Source organism: Eptatretus burgeri, chromosome 4 (genome assembly GCF_056783735.1).
Source record: "Eptatretus burgeri isolate ZD-2024b chromosome 4, Ebu_testis_v1, whole genome shotgun sequence".
In the NCBI taxonomy this organism is placed as follows: Eukaryota; Metazoa; Chordata; class Myxini; order Myxiniformes; family Myxinidae; genus Eptatretus; species Eptatretus burgeri.
In genome coordinates, this window is record NC_140964.1 from 137,734,106 (window position 1) to 137,757,018 (window position 22,913).

At 43.4% G+C, this 22,913-nt stretch overlaps 2 protein-coding genes across 6 annotated transcripts in view; both read left to right on the forward strand.

Annotated features, from left to right (window-relative positions):
* LOC147029209 (uncharacterized) overlaps positions 1–6,538 on the forward strand; it is a 159,569-nt gene extending 153,031 nt beyond the window's left edge. For both annotated transcript variants that reach the window (XM_085876434.1, XM_085876435.1), the window contains 2 exons: positions 4,661–4,783; positions 4,913–6,538. In XM_085876434.1, coding sequence (XP_085732560.1) covers positions 4,661–4,783; positions 4,913–6,273 — 1,484 coding nt within the window. In that variant the 3' untranslated portion in view covers positions 6,274–6,538. The remainder of the gene's footprint in view (positions 1–4,660; positions 4,784–4,912) is intronic.
* Positions 1–22,913, forward strand: part of LOC147029212 (uncharacterized) — a 299,659-nt gene that overhangs the window by 99,519 nt on the left and 177,227 nt on the right. The gene's annotated exons all lie outside the window — the stretch shown is intronic.

Below are 22,913 nucleotides of genomic sequence, written 5' to 3' on the forward strand. Positions count from 1 at the left end.
ACAAATTGGAATATAAAATTACTACAGAAAAGCGTGGGAAAATTTTGGCGGGATTTTTCAAATTAATTGGCGGCAAACGGGACTTCTGCACCATGGCGGATGTGCAGATGTTTGAGGAGGAAGGCCACGTGTCTGGCAGCGAGTCACGGGAAGAAGGGAGAGACGGGGGTGGGATCGAAACCTCCCCCATTCCGAGCGTGGACCGTCCTTCATTGCCCGTAATGGAGCCGGCAGCGCCGGAAACCGGTGCGATGACGATCCATACACTGTTGGAACGTTTAATAGCGGACATGATGGTACAAATGGAAAATCAATTCGTGACACAGAGGGCAGACATGACGACACAAATGGAAAATCAATTCGTGACACAGAGGGCAGACATGACGACACAAATGGCAGAAATGACAGATCAATTGGGGGTAATGGGGGCACAGTTGGGTGCACGGATTGATTTAATGAGGGATGAATTGGGGGAAAAGATGGAGAAAATGAAAACTGAGATGCAGGAGTGTGTGGATGTTCAATTAGGGGAAATACAAAGTAAATTCGAGGATAGATTGGAGGAAACAAAGGTAGAAATTACATTGGAGGGGAAAAATATACGGAAAAAATTGGTAGATAAAATTGATGCAACGAACATTTGGGTTGATAAAGTGGATGAAAGCCTGGAACGTCATCGTGCCTGTGTGGATGCTCGTATGCAGCTGCAAGTAGAAGAGTGGGGAGAGCTGAGGAAGCAAGGGATGAATTTGGCGGAGGAGGTAAAAGGATTGGAGGCTCGTTTGGACGAACAAGACAAAATTATGAGCCAAGATGAAGTCTTGGATAAAGGCCTGGTAGAGCCGTCTTTTGTAAGTAGAGTGTCCGGGTTGGTTGAGGAGCAGCTACAAACTCGCGACGGAGCCTTGGAGGAGGTTGTGCGGGCCCAGAAGATCCTGCGGGAAGAGGTGAATCGGTCCATTCAACGTTTGGAACAGGAGGCAAAATTGACCCATGAGACCCTCACCACAAAACATCTTTGGCCACAGTGGGCTCCGAAATTGGATACGCAGCCACAAGGGTGTTTGATCCCTGGGCTGGATTCGGACAAGGGAGAAACTGGGAAGCGGGCCACTGTAAAAGTGATCCCCCTGGTAAATTTTGACGGGTCAGGGAGGGGAGCCTTGAAGCTTTTCTGACGCAATTTGAGTGTATTTCCCGACTAAACGGGTGGAATGAGTGGGAACGTACAGGGAATTTGGTGGCAACGTTGCGGGGACCAGCCGCAGATGTGTTAAACGTGATCGCGGAGGGGATGTTGACCAGCTCCCACATTTGCGAGGCGTTGAGCCGTCGGTTTGGGTTCGCAGCGAACTGTGATCTGGTGCGGGCCCAGCTCCAGCACCGCAGATTAAAGCCGGGTGAGACAGTGCAGGAGCTGGCACAGGACATTTACCAATCAGTCAGGATCGCGTATAGGGACCTTACAGTGGAGGCGTGGGACAGACTGGCACTCGAGAAATTTTTAGCTGCTCTTCCTGACCCTGAGGTCCGTGCGCTAGTGGAGCTACAGGATCCCTCCACCGTGCACCGATTGGCCGAGTGCGCGACCAGGCTGGCCTCGTGGAGGCGGCCGGGTCTGGTGCCTGAGAGGCCATCGGTGACGATCCGACAGGCGGAGATTCGGGATCAGGGAGGGGGGCTGGGAGAAATTGGCATTACCCAAATGCTTCAGGAGAGGATGAATCCTCCTGCTGAACCGCCAGGTCTATCCGAGGTGCCCTTACATAGGTCGAGTCCGGAAATCACTGTCGGGGGTCGGGGAGACTAGATCGGGCTGAGCATATCGGGCCATGCTCGGCTGGTGAGATTGTGGCGAAGTGCCTCCTTTGGTGGAAAAAAAAATGAACTGTGGGAAAATTGGCATGTGTTTGTAAGTGCTGCTGGGTTTTAGAGTGCCAATAAGGACAATGGGTAATTGGTAACAAAGCGGGCACGAGTGGCTGTCCAATGGCTGGTGCGTGGATCGGGTGAGGAGAAGTGCTGTGTGAGTTGCTTCAAGTTAAGAAGTGAAATGTATGGTGCACACATTGATTTTTATTGGACATGGTGTGGTAACAGGGAAGGTCATGGTCGGTGAAGTGTTATAAATGCGGGTGTCACATGTAAGGCCGATGGGGTGGGGGAGTCATGTGGGTTTTGTGGGTGGGGATGATGTGCTTGTCCGCAGGGATTGCTGAAGCTCACGGTGAGCGGGAATTGCGACCCCCTTCAAGGAGATTCACCCCTGGTGACTAATGGTGACCGTGTCTGGAGGCAACTGGGGGAGGGTCTGGTTGGGCGACCAAGGCGGGTAGGACCTTGGCGACCCAGGAAGGCCAGAGGAGCCAGTGAGACCCCTTCCAGTGTGTTGTACGGGGTTGGAGCTGATGGCTACCAGGGGGGTGGGAATCAAAGGGAGCGGGGCGGAGAAACGTCCGGGTTGGATTAAAGCTTACCTGTGGGCATGGTTGCACCTGAGATGCCCCCATCATCTTGTGGTAACCCACCCCACGGCCATGACTGGATTCAGCCTGCATCATTAAAATGGGGACCATGACCTAGAAATGTGATGATGACCATGGTGTGAGTGTTGTGAAGATGTGTGAGTCCCACTCGATCCCGCACAACTTGACATGTGCATCAAGGGCATGATGTCCGCCTAATTTTGGGGCAAGCAAATTTGAAAATTGGCTCCCCAGGTAACGCTGGGTCTATTAGCATCCACTGGGGGATGCGGTCAAGTGTAAATATCCCGTGAATAGTGTCGTGAAGGCTTAGAGTAGGAATGTAAAGTATAAGTGTTGTGGTTTTTTTTGTGGAACCTTTTGTTTCCACTCCCCAGATCACTGGAAGAGTGTTGGGCAAGAGCGATGATCCAGAGGATGGAGTGCAACTTCGCTCAGTGCTCTCATGTGATACAATAAAATAAAAATAATAATAAAAAAAATGAATGATTGTTTAGGCGAGGATAAGGCCATAAGGGGTAGTACATTAAGCAGGATAGGTAAGTTTGCTGCGACTCGCTGCCCATTGCCCCTCCTACTTTATTTCGTTAGGTTAAATAGGTGTGAGTCAGTAAGTGTTAAGGCTGGTACGGTAGCGCCTGTGATATACCTTGCAGGAGCTGCGGTACCAGAGGAGGGGGCAGTGTTACGTTTGAGGGGGGGTATGCATTCAAAGGGTAATTAGGATGTTTAATTAGGTATGCCATGCTGTTCGAGTGTACCAGGATCTCGATGTAATAAGTAGCAATTCAGTGGTGATAAGTTGTCTAGTAAATATCCATTTCTTCAAGGGGAAATGATAATTGTCACGTAATTAGAGAGGGACACGGGATAGGGTAAGTGTGTCTGCGTAAACCCCTTTTAGTAGTCCCTGAAGGCTTGCCGTGACGTCACAGGACAGTGCTGCGGATGGCTCCGCCCCGTGATCACGATTGGCGGAAGGCGACGGCGCAGGGCCAATAAAACGGCTCGATTGGAAGTGACGAGGACGGGAGGATAAAAAGGTTCTGTTCGGGGTCGAAAAGGAAGAGTAAGAAGATCGGTGCAGAAAATCGTTCTGGTGGAGGCTGTTGTGCTGGGAGCGTGCTGTGTTGTTGCGCTGATTCGGCCCTGGTTTCATCGTGTCTCGAGGCCTTCCTGAGCCTCGTGCCTCATCTTGGTTGGCTCTGGGGTTCTGCTGGCTCGGAGTACGGGGTCGAACGGCGGGCGGACCTGCCTCCCTCTCCTGCTCGCAATTTGGCACCAGAACTGGTTCCCTGGCGGCTGTGAGCAGACTTGGGCCAAGACCAGGAGGTCGACAGCACCACGGTTTCTCCTGCCCCCCTGACGAGAGCAAGGCCAGCTCGTCCAACGCCAATCCAGGGACTGTTGCGTTTGCACCACGGGCCAGCCTGACCACCAGGACCAGCTACGGTGTGTGTGTGTGTGTGTGTGTGTGTGTGTGTGTGTGTGTGTGTGTGTGTGTGTGTGTGTGTGTGTGTGTGTGTGTGTGTGTGTGTGTGTGTGTGTGTGTGTGTGTACCTGGCGCCTTAGAGGGTTTGAGATTTGTATATTCATTGGAATTGTCTGTGTTTTCCCCACGCCCGAACTCACACCACCATCCCGTCGAATCGCCCCGGATCCCTCCTCTTGCCGAGTCTTGTTATTTCTGGTTAGAGGAATAAACGTTATCAACTCAGTGAAAAGCAACTCGTTCCACCTTCCTCGTCCCGTTTGCGGTAGAGCGATTAGAACCACCATCTTTGGGTTATAAATAAATAAACCACCTCCATCGTTTCGGCTCATTCTACGTTGGCGGGACTGTTCAAGTCCCGTGGACGTCACAATATATATATGTATATATATATATATTGTGGATGTGTGTATATATGTGTGTGTGTATATATATATATATATATATATATATATATATATATATATATATATATATATATATATATATATATATATATATATATATATATATATATATATATGTTTATTTCTCGTTGAAAACGCCTTGATTCAAATCCTGTAATGGCGGCAGCATAATGGAGCCTCGCTCTTGCGGCGAAAGTGACATCGATTGCATACCACCTATTGACCGGATTTATATTTGGCAGTGTTTTAAACTTCATGTCTTTCATTGTATTCAGGTGACGTGTCGTCTGGATTCCACATTTACAGGAGAGACAACGGTTCATCTATCTCAGAAACTTCTGCAAAGGAAGATTCAAATGTTAATTTGACAAATGGCAGTCCTGTCTGTTCTGCAACAGGTGAGCAGAAACTTACAATATGAATGTTCAATCTTTTAAAGTCAGGGTTTACAAAAAAATTGAAATCATTAAATATTTTGAGTTTGACAAAAAGTAAGTATAGTAACTTCTTGTTGCTTGTTTTTGTAGAACAACCAAGAAATCCAATTGGGCAGATAAGGTCCAGGAGCAGTGTGACATTTAAGAAGATTTCTATTTTGAAGAAACAAGACTCACAATCTTCAAAATCCAAATTTACGTCTGGTGAAAACAGCACAAAGATTAATATTAAATTAAACAAACCCAGAAAGGTTATTGAAAGAGAAACACATTATAAGTATAATATGTGCAGTGTAGATTTTACTTCACCAAGAAACGTCAAAATACACATGGGGACCCACAGAGGAGAATGTCCTTACAAATGTTCCACATGTGATAAAGGTTTTTCTCGAAAAGGCCATTTGAATTCGCATATGAGGATCCACACAGAAGAGCGACCTTACAAATGTTTTGTCTGTGATGAAGGTTTCTTTCATAAAGGCATTTTGGATAACCATATGAGGATACATCCAGGAGAGCATCCTAACAAATGCTCTGTCTGTGATAAAGGTTTCTCTGATAAAGCCAATCTGAATGAGCATATGAGGAAGCACAGAGGAGAATGCCCTTACAAATGCTCTGTCTGTGATAAAGGTTTCTCTGCAAAAAGCAATTTGAATTCGCATATGAGGATCCACACAGAAGAGCGACCTTACAAATGTTTTGTCTGTGATGAAGGTTTCTTTCATAAAGGCATTTTGGATAACCATATGAGCATACATCCAGGAGAGCATCCTAACAAATGCTCTGTCTGTGATAAAGGTTTCTCTGATAAAGCCAATCTGAATGAGCATATGAGGAAGCACAGAGGAGAATGCCCTTACAAATGCTCTGTCTGTGATAAAGGTTTCTCTGCAAAAAGCAATTTGAATAAGCATATGAGGATCCACACAGAAGAGCGACCTTACAAATGTTTTGTCTGTGATGAAGGTTTCTTTCATAAAGGCATTTTGGATAACCATATGAGGATACATCCAGGAGAGCATCCAAACAAATGCTCTGTCTGTGATAAAGGTTTCTCTCGAAAAGGCACTTTGAGTATGCACATGTTGATCCACACAGGAGAGCGTCCTCACAAATGTTCCACATGTGATAAATGTTTCTTTCGAAAAAGCTATTTGAATAAGCATATGAGGATCCACACAGAAGAGCGACCTTACAAATGTTTTGTCTGTGATGAAGGTTTCTTTCATAAAGGCATTTTGGATAACCATATGAGGATACATCCAGGAGAGCATCCTAACAAATGCTCTGTCTGTGATAAAGGTTTCTCTGATAAAGCCAATCTGAATGAGCATATGAGGAAGCACAGAGGAGAATGCCCTTACAAATGCTCTGTCTGTGATAAAGGTTTCTCTGCAAAAAGCAATTTGAATAAGCATATGAGGATCCATACAAGAGAGCGACCTTAAAAATGCTCTGTCTGTGACAATGGTTTCTGTGACCAAAAGCAATTTGAATCAGCATATGAGGATCCATACAAGAGAGCGACCTTACAAATGCTCTGTCTGTGATAAAGGTTTCTCTGCAAAAACCGTTTTGAAAATTCATATGAGGAACCACACAGGAGAGCGTCCTTACAAATGTTCCACATGTGATAAAGGTTACTCAGACAAAAGCAATTTGAAGAGGCACATGAACATCCATGTCGGAGAGCATCCTTACAAATGCTCCACATGTGATAAGGGTTTCTCTCATAAAGGCTATTTGAATGAGCACATGAAGATCCACACAGGAGATCGACCTTACAAATGTTCCACATGTGATAAAGGTTTCTCTCATAAGGGCCATTTGACGATGCATATGAGGATCCATAGAAGAGTGTAAGACATAAACTGGATAATTCAAGAAGAGAGAATCACTACACAGGAAAGAATAAAGGAAATAATTGACAAAGCAAGACAGCAAGCAATTGAAGACATAAACTGGATGACCCAAGAAGAGAGAATCAACATAACAAAGAAAATCTTGACAAAGAAGGAAAAATAGACATGATTATCGGCATTGGAATATGCCAGCCAAAAAGGTGTGATAGTCTGGAGGAAATCAGGCAAAATCAGCCCAACCTTGCAGCGGAAGACCTATATTATATGACATTTTGATTGATTTTGACTCCTTAGATTGTATACTTTTAGAAACTGATGAGTACCGGAGGAGTACTACTGCCTGGCAAAACCCACTAATCAAGATGGCATCCAAGATGGCCACCATAATACTGCTTATTTGGTAACTTTGTTATTAAGTGTCACAATTCATTATGTAATACCTCTTTTTGGGAGGTTTTGGGGGTTGGGAATTCAAATATGATGTTATTTTTGGCATTTTTAGGTGAAACTCACATGACAGGGTCAAGGTCATTCATTCGTGAATAATGATCATTTCAATGTATTTCTCAAAGATGACTGTCTTAATAGTGCCTGTTTTTAAAACTTTTTGAACTAAGTGTCACAAATTCACCATATACTACCTATTTGGGGGGATTGGGCATTGGGTGGGTTAGAAATCTATTGATGACATTATTTTTGTGATTGGACATGAAGGTCACATGTTAAGGTTGCGGTCAATATCTCAAATTTGGAGAGAAAAAAAATAACCATTCCATTCACATTTAAGCATAAGACATCATTCACAAATGTTTAATGTTAAACATTTATAATGAATAGATATTAATCGCCCAACTGAATCTAAATGTCTTACTGTAAAAATCAAGGTCACACACATTATCCTGTCTGGGTACTCCATAATACCATATTTTAATAAATCAAAAGAGTGATACCTGTCATAGATGATCTTGAAGCCCCCGTCACACCTTGACGATTTAGCCAGCTTATGGCAACGTATCAAAATTTGTCTAAAACGCTGGCGTACGCTGAACTATTTTTTTTTCCAGTTTTGGGCGTGTAATAGTGTACTCATAATGAGTTGGACGTATGTATAACGTATTAGTAACGTACACAGAACGTTTCGATAACTTATAGATAACTTGTACCAACGAATGCTTAGCGTGTTGTCGGCGTTCACAACTTATGCCCAACGATAGTCTAACTTATGCATAGCACGGCAGCGTATTGCCGACGATCACATGGCGTAGCCTATTAAAAGGCTGCCGCTCGACGATTCAAATCATAACTGCCTCCCAATCCATGGTCTCACCCAGTTCCTTCTTCTCCGTTCACCTCTTCTTCTCCTGGCTCTATTGGCATGCAACTGGGACAGTGTCAAATTGATGAGGTCATGTTGATGTTGGAGGACAGCTAGTAGGTATTCTCGTCTCAGCCTTGCCGGATCCTCCATCTCTCGGATGACATGGACATCAGCTCATCATGGAGTCTGGAACACTGAGGGGTTCCTCCTGTGAACCCCATTTTTATATACTAATTCCCCTAAACACTGCCAATACGCCATTATACGGTAGCTGTCAGTTAGAAACACGTTCAGTAAGTTCTGTGGTCGTCTGGAAGACGTCAAAGACGTCTACATACGTCACTATGCGTTGGAGATACGTTACACATTGGTTCAAAGCACATTACTCATAGGTTAGAAATAAGTTTCGGGTACGCTAAACATTACCTTGACGTATTTTGACTTATAAGTAACTTACAAGTAACGTGTGTCGACGTGTATCAACGATCGCATAACGTGCCTACAACTTATGGCCAGTGTATGCGGAACGTGCGAGTCATACGCTGGCATACGTCAACAAATTTTGTGCATGCACAAAATTTGTCGACGAGCTCGGCGTACTACGACGTATGCCAGCGTGCTTCAGCGTGCTCTTAACGTATACAAAACTTACCCATAACGTATTGGACATGTGCCAGCGTATTCGCCAATTTTTTCATACGTCGGCATACGCTGGCTAAAACGTCAAGGTGTGACAGCGGCTTTACCAAACGATAGTCAAATCGTATATTTAGTCAAAATTATGTATTTAGAGTATTAGCATTGTAATACTCTAAATAGCAAATGCCATATTGCAAAGCATCGTGTAACTATAAAACTGTCTCCAAAACTGGAGACTAATTTGACTAATAAATCATTTTGACTAACAATTCTAAAGAGCTAGTGCTAATCCAGAGTAAGTACATGTATTCAGTTCATATCAGAAAATGCACTCTTATTGTTAGACTCAGCACACAGAGGGCTAATACAATTACAGCATCAAGTAATAATATTGAGGCATATGTGGAAGACTTTTAGCAAGGTGAGTAGTGACCTTCAATTCATACCTCAGCCCCCCCCCCCTCATCTTCATCCTCATCCCCAATATTTTCCTCCATGGATTGAGCATCATCTTGATCCTCTGTTGAGCTACAAGTGAATGGATTATGGCATCCTGTATCACACTCTACAAATTTGCAGAAAATGGCACAACCTGTGTTGTTCTTGTGGCAGGCACAACGCTTTGTCTTGCAGGATTCTTCTGAATCACAGCTGCAACAAAGGGTTCTTAGAAGGCCATTGGGTGCTATGGGAGTGTTGGGAGGAAGTTGAATTGGTACTAAGCTTCTGGTGATGAGATCCTTCTCCCATCCATATTGAGAGGGGTCCATGTCTGGATGATCAGGATATGCAGCAGAACGCCAAACTGCCACCTGGTAATGGGCTCTAAGAATATGTAGTGTGAAGGATTCTGTTGTTGGTGGGAGGGTCTTAAGTTTGAAGTTTTTGCACTTGCCCTTCATCATGCTCTTCCACCTCTGAAACCGATGTTCTGACATGGAATTTAGTGTTGAAGGATTACCATAACATACTCCAATGAATGAGGTTCTTTCCTTGACAAGATCCTCTTGTGACACATTGAGATCTCCCAGTGGTGGAGGGAAATGGCCACCTTTGAGTGCTGTCAGTGCCGTGATTTTCCCAATGCCTTTCAGCTTACTGGCCGTATCACAGCTTGTGATGCCATGCATTGACAGTAGGTGGGGTATGATGTCCTTGTGTGCAATTACAGTCTGGTTAACATCAATTGGCTTCATCTTCTGTGACAGGGGAACCATAAATATATCTGCACTGAAGTTGAGAGCATCTTTAGAGTGGCAGAGAAGGATAAACACATCTGTGTCGTTACATCTGACATCAATTGTCACGGCTCTATTCTTGCTCGCACTCTCAACCACATGATGAATCATTATAGTATCTGCTTCTTCATGGGAGTTGCAAAGATCTTCACAATCCTCAGGCTCTGGTGAAGTTGCTGTCAGTTTGATGGGGATATCATTTTGGCCTGAGACAATTATGTACTGGTGTGAAGATATGTAGCCTTTAACATACTCACAAATATTATCAGTGATGAGACTTATCAGCTGCACTTTGTTGTCTCTTACTTTGAGAGAAACTGTTTGTGGTGGGAGTGGTGAATCCATTGTGAGCATGAACTGCTTGCTATTAGTGTCTCCTGCATTAGCAGGTGTGCTGTTCATACCCTGCGCTCGTGCTGCCCTTGTTCCACTCTTGATACTGAATTCACGATAGCGGTTGAAAATGAGATGCACACCCTGGACAGATGAAGTAAGTTGACGGGCCAGGTAGCTTGCCACACCACTCACTAGGTCATGCACTCTCCCATCAGCAGGCCAATATATGGCCCACAACATGGCTACTCCATCAATGATGACAGTGTGTGGCTTGGGGATTGTTCTGTATGACTTGAAACTGGCGAGACGTTGCATGAGTTTGGACTTATATGTTGCTACTCTTATCTGTCCATTTGCTTGAAATAGCGATGTCACCACTTCTGAGAGCTCAGTGGCAAACATACCTGGGAGATCAATGTCCCCAGAGCTCAACAGTGGCAGTGCACGGTTGATGAGGCATCAGGGTTAGTGACCAGGTTTGATGAAGCTTTGGATTGAGATCCAGAGTATGCCATTGTTTTGACACCTGCATTGATGGGGACATGATAGCCTGCTGGGAGACTTTTTTTTTCATAAGTCTCACGAGAAACTCTGCCAAGATAAAGAGAGTGGTGTACGTTCACAGCTGGATAGGCAATTTTACCTGTCACAATGTTAATGGGACCGCTCTTGGGGTGACCAGCAGGATTAAGAGGGTCAATAACAGTATCAATCTTTAACCTCAGCTTATCATGGTCAACTGCATCTGAGTTGATGTGCCCAGGCAGTTCTTCCTTATGCTTTGCATTTCCATCATACGGTTGGTGCTGTGTTTCTGTCATTTCTCGTAGGTCCTGCTTCAGCCGCAGTTCAGTTGGTAGAGCTAATGCCCAACGAGCCTCAGCTTTTGGGTTCATGATGTTGCCAGAGCGACAAGGCCCCCCTGCATTGTGCCCCTTCTCCATTGTAGTCGGCTCGATGGTTTGATCAGTGCAGATGCGGTTCACTCTTCCTGGAGTTCGGCCAACTGTGTGCTCACCCTTAAGAAAATGCAATCGGACATCTTCAAGAAATGAGAGTATTCAATACAGATAGAATGTTCCATACCGAGCATAGTTGACATGGCCTGCAGCATGGAAATAATCGACCATCTTGTGAGTTGTGTAGAGATGAAGGTTCCAGTCAGATTATCTTTCTGCCCGTGTAAACATCATCATCAGAAAGACAGGTTGGATGAGGTTATCCACCCACAGTTTTGAAGTTGCTGATTGTCTGGACACAGACAGGAGAAACTTATCAAGTTGAACAGGTGTTTCCTTGGCTTTGATGTGTTTGGCAAGTAGAACTTCCACGACCATCCTCAGAGCATGGACATATTGAGGATACCGCTTTCCTGACATCATCTTTTGGACTGAAGCAAAGGCAGTTCCCAAAATCTCATAGAGTCCTGTCTCTTGCATCAGCTTTCCCACTGTGCCTACAATATTCATCAGCATATGAATGCCCCCAAGTCATGCATATACACTCTCAAACTGGCCCTCACGGTCAATCCACAAATTATCAACAATCATTTTGTATATTGCCTGGTCAGCTGGAAGCAGTGTGAAGGGCTGGCCAGAAGCATTGGACAGCCTCTTTCCTTCCATCATGGCTGTTTTTATGGTTGTATGGTCTGAGGAATTCATATTGATAAGGGGTTGATAGACAATGATGGATCCAGGCTGTATGGTCAGATTCTTTTCCCGAGCCACCTTTGCCATTAACCCTCCATATGCCATAGGTTTCTCTGACAAGGTCACATTCTGAAAGAACTCAAAGTCCAAGTTTTGGCTTGCTGGACACTCAATCTTGCCACAATCTCAAGCTGATCAGGTGTATGTGAACCATACCAAAATGAGGCAATGATGTCAGGTTTCTTCGGACCAGTGTAGGTGTGTACAGGAACTGACATCTGGATAGGAAGCTGCATCTCCTGCTTGCAGATGCGTCGGATGATCTGATCCTCCAGCAGGAGATCATATGCATGAGGTTGATTGGGGTACTGGCAGAGAATCAAGGAAAGACCATTCTGTGAGGCAACCTCAGCATCAAAGTTATCAATGACAATTTGGATAAGACCATTGAGTGCATCAAATACTGCACCCTTATTCTTGTACTTCTTGGCAGCAACAAGAGCAACAGATGTTCTGAAGCATAATAGCTCATCATAGTTGCATGTGATTAGAAACTTACTGAGCACTGAAATCAGTGCCTTGTCATGAACAAGAACACCGAGCACTAGCAGTAAACTAGTGCATTAATTACGAACAACATAGCTTATCATGTTACCAATGAAGTAGCCAGGAAGGCCATGTAGTTTTGGTGAAATGAGTAACAGCAGATCGAGCATTGTCTGACTGGAATCAGCCTTGGCAATATTGGAGTTAATGTGAGGATTGTATGTGGACTTGCACTCATCTGATTCAAGGTTTTTACATTCATTCACAATTTGTTTTGCAACAGGCTGCAAGTCCAAACTATCAGATTCATCCTCCACCAGTTTAACCATTTCTGCTGCCCGAGAACGGAACATCAGGATGCTAGCTAAGCCAGGATTAAGCAACACAAGTAACTTTTTACCCATAATATCTGACAAGCACTGAATTAGTTTTCTCTTACTCATTATGTCACTCTCCCCACCCTTTTCTAAATAGAACTCGTACATGTCTGTAGATGTCCGTACTCTGCTCGGATCTGATTAGCATGATATGTACCACAAAATCATACACCTTATGGTTATTGTTAACTTGTTCATTCTTATTCTTATTCGTAACTCTCAGAATAGTTGCTGGAGGCATGAAGTTATCTCTACAATCTCTATGATACATTGCATCAGCTGCATGCAGGTCACTTGTGGCAGAAAGTAGGCGTAAATTGACATCTGCTTGTTTATCAGCCCGTTTGGTACACACTTCCAAGATTGATTCTTTAAAACTGCCCTGCTTCCTACTAGATTCACCATAATCATCTGTCTGACACTTGACTATGTGTCTGCGTCCTGGGTGTTTTTGGTCTTCAACATATTCCTGTCCACAGAAGATGCAGTGTAACTTGAAACAAAATTTATGATCACGCCATGTTCGCTTGGTAAGTGGTTGTTCACTGGATGAGCGAGTGCGTTTTTAGCTCTTTTGATTTTCTCATTGTCAACATATTCACTAGTACAGAGATGGTGAGCTTTGATCTACACATTACAATTTCCATCTAAACGTTTCTCAAGGACTGACTCTATATCATCCCCACGCTTTCTGCTTGCTTCTTTCACACTTTCAATCCTCTTTTGTGTACAGGTGGAGAGTTTCTGATCACCCCTCTTGCACCATGGAAAGAAGCACTGCTCCATCTTGCTAAGTGTTCACCTGAAAAATAGATTTTAAAAAAAGTTGTTTTAGTTCAATAATAATAGAAACAACTGATTGAATACTGTTAGTGGCAGGCAAACTGAACACAGGGTGATGACTGTTGAACGCGTTTTATTCACAATGTCCTTAATGTCAACATGTTGACATGACGCTAATACAATGTTTAAAATGACCTTGGTAAATAACAGCCTGTGACCAAGGTAAATGAAGTGCTGTAAAGCAAGAAAAGAAAGCTAAGTATTATTAGTATGTATTCCCCAAAACTTTTAACATGGAATAGATTTACTATTTATTTTGATGATAGTATCATCTTTGAGAAATACAACTTTTGAACTTTTTTCACTAATAATTGACCTTGACTCTGTCATGTAACTTTCACCTAAAAATGCAAAAATAACATCATATTTGAATTCCCCACTCCCAAAAACCCCCAAAAAGAGGTATTACATAATTAATTCTGACACTTAATAACAAAGTTACCAAATCGGCAGTATTACGGCGGCCATCTTGGTCACCATCTTGATTAGCGGGTTTTGTCCAACAGTACTCCACCGGTACTCATCATTTTCTGAAAGTATACGATCTAAAGGGTCAAAATCAATAAAAACCTCATATAGGTCTTTCGCTTCAAGGTTAGGCTTATTTCCTAGAGACGATGAGGAAAGAAATTGCAAACACCTGGGAACAGATCATCCGAAGACGATGTCCTAATTAAGGTGAGTTAATAGGGCAGCACGAAACACAAAGAAAAATAATATCCTCAAACAGAAAGTATTCACAGAGGAGGAACTAAGAATAAGACGTGAACAAAATGAAGAGGCAACAACAAATGACTGGTCACCTATAAATGGCGACATGCCACAGTGGGCATACGTTTGTGATGAGATTCCCAGAGTACAAACTCCCAAAGAAAAGGAACAACCATCAGAACTTACTGACTGGGATTACACAGAAAACAGAAATCGATGAGATTTCAAATTTAATCACAATAACAGAAATTGGGCAACAAATTGTTGAATTGAATTGACAAACAAAACTGAAAACCCCAAAACAGGACCAGAGAATGATAAAAGGAAATGTTACAGTAGCACCCATAGAGAAATATCAACTTGAAGTTACTAACTAAAATCAAATGGCACCTTTGTAAACAAAACAAAAAAGAGCAACAAGGGCAGATCACAATGAGGAGGAGAATAATGGACAACAGAATGAAGAGGAGGTTGACAATGAACAGGATAGGTTAGAAGATGAGCTGGTTAATTAAATAGAGGAAATCAAATGAATATCACCCAAGCAAAGATCACATCTTCATAGAATAAACAGTTGAAGATACAAGTCAGGAAAGTAAATCAAGCAGTTACTAAAATGCTTGCAAAATCACCTAATTTTAGAGAAATTAATGATGTGAGTTTTGCAGCAGCACTGTATGTCCAAGAGAAAATGACAGGCAAGCAACAACACAAAATATAGATCTGATGATCCGACCAAAAACAAAACACCACCATGGAAACAGAGACTTGGGAAGCAGAGAGACCAACTGTGGGTGGAAACGGGACAAATAGAACAATTCAAAATGGGAAACAGAAGGTCATGAAAAGAATCAGACAAATCAAAAATAATTATAACAGAAAACAATGGACTAGAACCATTAGCCACCCGTAATAAACTCCAAATACAACAGATAGCAGGGAAAATAAAAACTACGATGAAGCCAACAATCGAAGAAATAAAAATAAAGTTTGAAAACAATCTGAAAAAGTTATACCGAGAGCTAGAGAAACAAACAAAATGACAACTCTTGAAAAAGAGGATCTAAAAATTTTTGGAAGGGTATATTTGTGGACAAAAAAGAACACAAGGAAGCAGACTGGATATGACACTTGGAAAAGGAAAAGCAACATTTACAAGAAATGTACCCAAAGATAATTGATGAAGAGAAAAATAGAAAATGTCTCACAAAAGTGCTAAACTTCAAATGCCCAGGCCTGGATGGGATTCCAAACTTCTGGCGAAAGCAACGACATGCTTTTCACCCTCATTACGCTCGAGCATCGAACAAACTCCCAAATAGTCACACAGATTCAGAAAGCAATGACGCTCTGGAATACAACAATGATACTACCTTGCGTGGAGGGAAAGATTGAAATCCCAGCAGTAAAGATACGACATGGTATCTTACAAGGTGGCAACCTCCCCCCCCCCCCCTCCTGCTTTGTCTCGCTCTGGACCCACTGAGTAACCTCATCAATGAACAAGGACATGGATACAGTTTGATGTGCAAAGTTTTCTCCCCTAATCTTTCAATGGAAGCTGACGTTCTGACCTCCGGACCAAGGAGCCATGTGTGGTCCATCCCAGCACCCAAAGGAATGCAGTTGTGGCATAATTATTTCTCAAGGATGATCAAAACATTGGTGGATGATCTCACCCCCCCTCATCCGCTGAAACCTCCCATCAACCTTTAGGTCACAAATATTCCTCATCTCTTTAGCATTAAGCTGACCTCCAGATGGCTGCTGCATCAAAGCTGCGAATGATCTCTTCCCTGAACCCCCAACATGTCAGCGATAACATCAGCAAGCCTGGAGAAGGAACAGATCTAAATTTCACCGAGTACTATGTCGGGATTTAAAGTTTCATACACCACAGAATCTTTGGAGGAAGGTTGTGTTGCTTAACCTCGAGAAAATTCACCACATGCATATGTTTTTGTTGGTTGTTGTTTTAATAAATGACTCAAAGGTAAAGAAGGAATTGAGATTTTCTTTGACAGCAGATAAACTGAAACTGGTGAAGCAGTGAATGGAGGACATCGAATGGAGTTTGTTCTTGACAAATGTGCCAATGCACATTTGAATAAGGAAAACAATAAAAAAACAGACATCTCAATTGATCAAAGTACAACAATACAGGAACGAGAAAACGAAGCATCCTACAAATACCTTGGTATAGAAGAAGGCCCCCCAAGTACAACATAAAAAAATGCATTAAATAATTATTATAATCAGAAAGAGTACCGATGCAGAATAAGACTAATTCTGAAGTCATCCCTCTCTTCAAGAAACAAAACCAAAGCTATTGTTACGGTTGTGGGGGTAGATGGAAGAATTCAATAGGGAATATAGCATTGTGTAGAGTTACTTGGCCTTGGATGTGCAAAAGACATCTCGATGTAACTAAGTAGGGTGCTAAGCTAAAGTGTTACGTGTCACCACATGAGGGGGTGGTGTCATGTTAATTATCCGGGGTTTAAGTTAAAGCTTCCCCAGTATGTAATCACCCCTCTGTGATTTTCCCTATGTTTGTATATTTCAAGATCGGCAATAAAGGTGGGGAACACATTCCTAAAGCCAGAAGTGAGCTGAGCAGGCAGAAGCCCCGCCTTCCCAGATTCCGGGCGAGCAGGCCGTGCCCCAGAGGCAGAGGATTGTGAGGTGTGACGCCTGAAAATGAAGAGGGCGTGGGAGGCTTCCGACAAAATAGGACGAGAGATCGGTAGAACACACGCATGAGGTCAGTATGAGGAACGCACAAGGCAGAGTTGATTTCAGAAGAGAATCAGTTAGGAGTTCAGGGCTGGCACATTTTGAGAGGCATCGGACTTAGTCAGCTGGCACTTTTTGAGAGGCGAAAGAGAGAGGAAGTGGGAGTTCAGGGTGAGCGCACGCACAAAGCCAGATGCTGGCCTTTGGCTCTTCGTTGAGTCATGAGAAACGGACCCCGAGCCTCATGAATGTCATAGCAGGTCGGTGAGGACGATCGATGCATGAAGCAGCAACACGTTTGAGCCTTGGTGTTGAGTGCCGCTCGTGGAGTGCCTGGCTTATGTTTGTCCTGCTACGAGAGAAGTGACAGCGCCATTTGTGCACGTCTGCACGTGCGAATAGAAGCGCCTCCATTCCAAGTACCACAAAGACCAGTTCTGGGCCAAGCCAAGTACAAGAATAGTTGAAAGGAAGGGATTTCTTTTTATTTTGTTTCCTCATTGTCTGTATTGGCTGCTCTTAGAGCACCCTTATTCTGGACATTTCCATCTGTCTGTCTGTCCGCGAAACTTTGGTCAAGCCTCGGGGCTAAACCACTCAACCGATTCCAATGAAATTTGGAAGGTAGGACCAATATTTCTGGGAATCGTGTGCTTTCGAATATGGGACCCCAGGCCCTAGCAACGGCACAGCAATGGCCCTTTAAAGTGGTTAAAAAAAAAAAAATCGAAGCTGAAGACGTCTGTGCGCAATCTATCTCGCTCCCCTCATGCCAATTTGCAGCCCTAACAAAAAATATTTGTAGGAGGAGATAGGTTTTGGGCGAGTACATGTCGAACATTTTAGAAACGGTTAATTGCGAATATCTCTAAGAGAAAGAGTCTGATTTTGATGAAACTTGGGTGAAATGTGTACAATGTGGCTAGCATGTATACAAAAATGAATGGTTGCGATGCATACCTCCGTTGCTTAAGGCCCAGTCACACCTTGACGTTTTAGCCAGCAATGGCAACGTATCAAAATGTATGTAAAACGCTGGCGTACGCTGAAATTTTGATTTTTTTTTTTTAAGTTTTGGACGTATTCATAACGAGTTGGACGTATGCATAACGTATTAGTAACGTACACAGAACGTTTTAATCACATATAGATAACTTCGACCAACGAATGATTAGCGTGTTGTCGGTGTTCACAACCTATGCCCAACGATAGTTTAACGTATGCATAGCGCGCTGCACGCATCGCCGACGTTGGCGTGACGTAGCTTATTAAAAGGCTGCCGCACAACGATTCAAATCATAACCGCCGCAGATATGGAAGTTTCAACATCGCAGTCACACCTTGGCGATCTTGCCAGCCTATGCCGACCTCTGAAAAATGCGTCTAAAACGCTGGCGCACGTCGAATACGGTATGGGTAAGTTTGGTATACGTGAATAGAATGCTAAAGTACGCTATCATACGTCGTATTAAGTGGAGTACGTCTTGTAATTATAAACGTGTTAAACATTTTACGACGTACTTGCCGTATGACACACGTTCCGCATGCGATGGGAATAAGTTGTACGCACGATATGCGAACGTTGGCACACGTCGACAAAAGTTACTTGTAAGGTGCTCATAAGTCGAAACACTCAAGGTAATGGTTAGCGTCAGTGTTCCAGACTCCCTGTTTTTTTGTTTTTTGTTTTTTTTCGCTATGACGGTGATGTCGACACTTCGATTTCTAGTGCAGTTATAATTTAAATCGTTGAGCGGCAGCCTTTTAATTACATTATATTATAACCGCACTAGAAATCGAAGTGCCGACATCACCGTCATACTGAAGAAGAAGAAAAAAAAACCCAGGGAGTCTGGAACACTGACGCTAACCATTACCTTGATGTGTTTCGACTTATGAGTAACTTACAAGTAACGTGTGTCGACGTGTGTCAACGATCGTGTAACGTGGTTACAACTTATGGCCAGCGTTATGCAGAACGTGTGAGTCATACGCTGGCATAAGTCTTAAAATTTCAAGCATGGAAAATTTGAGGACAACCGAAAAGTACGTTTAAAGCCAGCATACTATGACGTATGGCAGTGTTTTTCAGCGTGCTCTCAATGTTATCAAAACTTACCCATAACGTATTCGACGTGTACCAGCATTTTACACAAATTTTCCAAAAATCGGCATGAGCTGGCTAAAACGTCAAGGTGTGACTGGGCCTTTTGGGCCCTGTCACACCTTGACGTTTTAGCCAGCAATGGCAACATATAAAAATGTATGTAAAACGTTGGCGTACGCTGAAATTTTGATTATTTTTTTTAACTTTTGGACGTATTCATAACGAGTTGGACGTATGCGTAACGTATTAGTAACGTACACAGAACGTTTTAATCACATATAGATAACTTAGACCAACGAATGATTAGCGTGTTGTCGGTGTTCACAACCTATGCCCAACGATAGTTTAACGTATGCATAGCGCGCTGCACGTATCGCCGACGATCACGTGGCGTAGCCTATTAAAAAGCTGCCACTCGCCGATTTAAATCCTAATCGCCTGAGAATTGGAAGTGTCAACATCGCAGTCACACCTTGACGATTTAGCCAGCGTATGCTGACCTCTGAAAAATTTGTCTAAAACGCTGGCACACGTCGAATGAGTTCTGGGTAAGTTGTGTGTACGTTAAGAGCACGCTGAAAAACACTGCCATACGTCGTAATATGCCTTGTACGTCGTGAAATTTCAAGCATGCTGAAAATTTTACGACGTACTCACCATATGGCTCACACGTTCCGCGACGCTGGGAATAAGTTGTAGGCACGATATGCGATCGTTGACACACGTCGACACAAGTTCCTTGTAAGTTACTCATAAGTCGAAACACGTCGAGGTAATGTTTAGCATACCCGGAACTTATTTTCTCCGTCAAGGCACATTTTCTTTTTTTCTCCTTGGCTCCATGAAGGCATGTGACGAAATATCTGAAGTTGTCGTTGTTGTTGTTATGTTTTTTTTTTTTTTAGTCTATCACTAATCTTAAAATACTAGTACAGGCCCGTAGGTGAGTGCCAGTATGTGCAGTCCTCTCTCGCGCCCTTTCTCTCGCCCCCTCTCTCTTGCCCCCCTCTCTCGCCCCCACTCTCTCGCCCCCACTCTCTCGCCCTCCTCTCTCTCGCCTCCTCTCTCTCACCCCCCACTCTCATCCCTCCTCTCTCGCCCCTCTCTCACGCACCCAGTCTCTCGCCCCTCTCTCGCCTCCTCTCTCGCCCCCTCCTCTCTCCCCCTCTCTTGAATTGTGACGCCTCCTCTCTCTCACCCCTCTCCCCCTCTCTCCCTCCCCTCTCTCGCCCACTCTTGCCCTCCTCTCTCCCTCCCCTCCCTCGCCCCTCTCTTGCCCCCCTCTTTCGCCCTCCTCTCTCACCCCTCCCTCTGTAAATGTATTCACAAATGTATTCACAAAAAACAAATAAATTAATTAACATTAATTGTGACGTCATTCGTGATGTCATAGCACCGTGTCTTGTCATTGGTGGACAGATAAATGGCCGTAGCTTGGGAACCACTTATCCGATTAATATTAAACCTCGAAAAGGCACATCCGCGGGTTCCCAGCAATATTCCTGGCAAGTTTCAATCAGATCGGACCGTCAATCGTGCCAAAATAAATAAATAAATAAATAAACATTGTGATGTCATAGCACCGTGTCTTGTCATTGGTCGACAGATAAATGGCCATAATTTGGGAACCACTTGTCCGATTGACATCAAACCTTGAAAAGGCACATCCGCGGGTCCCCAGCAATATTCCTGGCAAGTTTCAATCAGATCGGACCGGCGGTCGTCGAGAAACGGCGGTCGCAGACAAACAGACAGACAGACACACACAGAGATTACTGGAATTATAGATAGATATTCGGACATTTGCTTTTAAGTTTCGACGTCGATGTGACAATATCCTCAAACAGAGGAGGAACTAAGAATAAGACGAGCAAACTGAAGAGGAAATCGGATGTGACGTAACAGCACGTGACGAAATATCGGAAGTTGGTGTTGGTTTAATTTTTTTTTAAACGCTGCCAATACATAATTATACGGTAGCTGTAAATTTGAAACACGTTCAGTAAGTTATGTGGTCGTCCGGAAGACGTCAATCAAATACGTCTACATACGTCAATATGTGTTGGAGGTACGTTACTCATAGATTCAAAGCACGTTACTCAGGTTAGAAATAAGTTTTGGGTACGCTAAGCATTACCTCGACGTGTTTCGACTTATGAGTAACTTACAAGTAACGTGTGTCAACGATCGCATATCGTGCCTACAACTTATTCCCAGCGTATGCGGAACGTGTGAGCCATACTCCGGCATACGTCGTAAAATTTCAAGCATGCTAAAATTTGCGGACAACCGCAAAGTACAACGATTAAAGCCAGCGTACTACGACGTATGGTAGTGTTTTTCAGCGTGCTCTTAACGTATACAAAACTTACCCATAACGTATTTGACGTGTGCCAGCGTTTTAGACAAATTTTTCATAAATCGGCATACGCTGGCTAAATCGGCAAGGTGTGACAGCCCCTTTAGCAACAGCTAAAATACTTTATCGTACATTGTACACTTATTGTGAACTGTACAAAAAAATCAATACCTCCAAAACTGGACCTCCGAGGGACCTGTTGTTTTTCTGCCCAAGGAGAATTTCTTACAGCATCATATAAAAAAAATAAAATCTTTAGCGAATAGATAAATGGAATTACCAGGGCTGACATTTGTTAGAGTCTCTTTGGAAACATGCCTGAAATTTCACAAGGCGGGTTTCTGGGCGCAAACGAAGAGGGCTGTGGTAATCATATTTATTGTGCTCAATTGATTGATAGCATATACATGAATATCGGCTAGTCACATCAGCCAGCTTTCCATCTAGAGCGAGCAGCCATGTCGCCTACCGGCTTGTCATTATTATCATTACCTTTTGAATTATTGTCCTTTGTAAATATTTGATTATTTTCATGAAATGTATTCCTTTGAAGAGGCTGCATCCATGTATTTGTAGTGGGGTTCGAGTATAAACTCCCGGTGCATCCATTTCATTCCCCGTGCTCCTCCACTCCTTGGCCATTGTGCCCCATGCCCTTTGAGCACGTGTTAAAATCTACGAGGATTAACGTGTCTGCCTCCTGTTAATAAGGAACCGCTCGGCCCTCCCGGGGGCTGGCGATGTTCACCGCAAGTCGGGTCGGGGGGTTAACCTGGGCTGGTCACCCGCACGACACAATAAACCAACTTGTAATATGGGTATTAGACCGTGGTCCGAGCTCTTGTTTTGTTTAGTTTTGTGACCCACCTCGTGTATCTACCTGTATTTATAATACGTTGTGTGAAAATATTATAGAAATCGTATCTGAAACTTGTCAAGCACCAAACTTGCACATTTTTTCAAAATATGGGAAAAATGAAGGAGGAGGAGGTGAAAGGAAACAATAAAAAGGGGTGAATGAAGAAAAGTGGTTGTTATTGAGCATTTTAATCGCACTTTAAAAGAGAGACTACATAAAAAATTCACTCAACTCGGCTCTCAACAATGGTTATCTTTAATTCAGGACATTGCAGAAAAGTACAATGATGTGATTCACACCTCAACGAAAATTAAACCATCAGAAACCTTTACAAAATTAAAATATGAAAAGGAGATTAATGTCAGAAAGCCTAAGTTCAAGGTTGGGGTGAAATTGTAAGAATATGCAGGTGGAAATCTCATTTTGAAAAAGGTTATACCAAGCGATGGACAAATGAACTTTTCAAAATTGTTGATGTCGTCGGTCCAGTTCCTTAGACTTACAA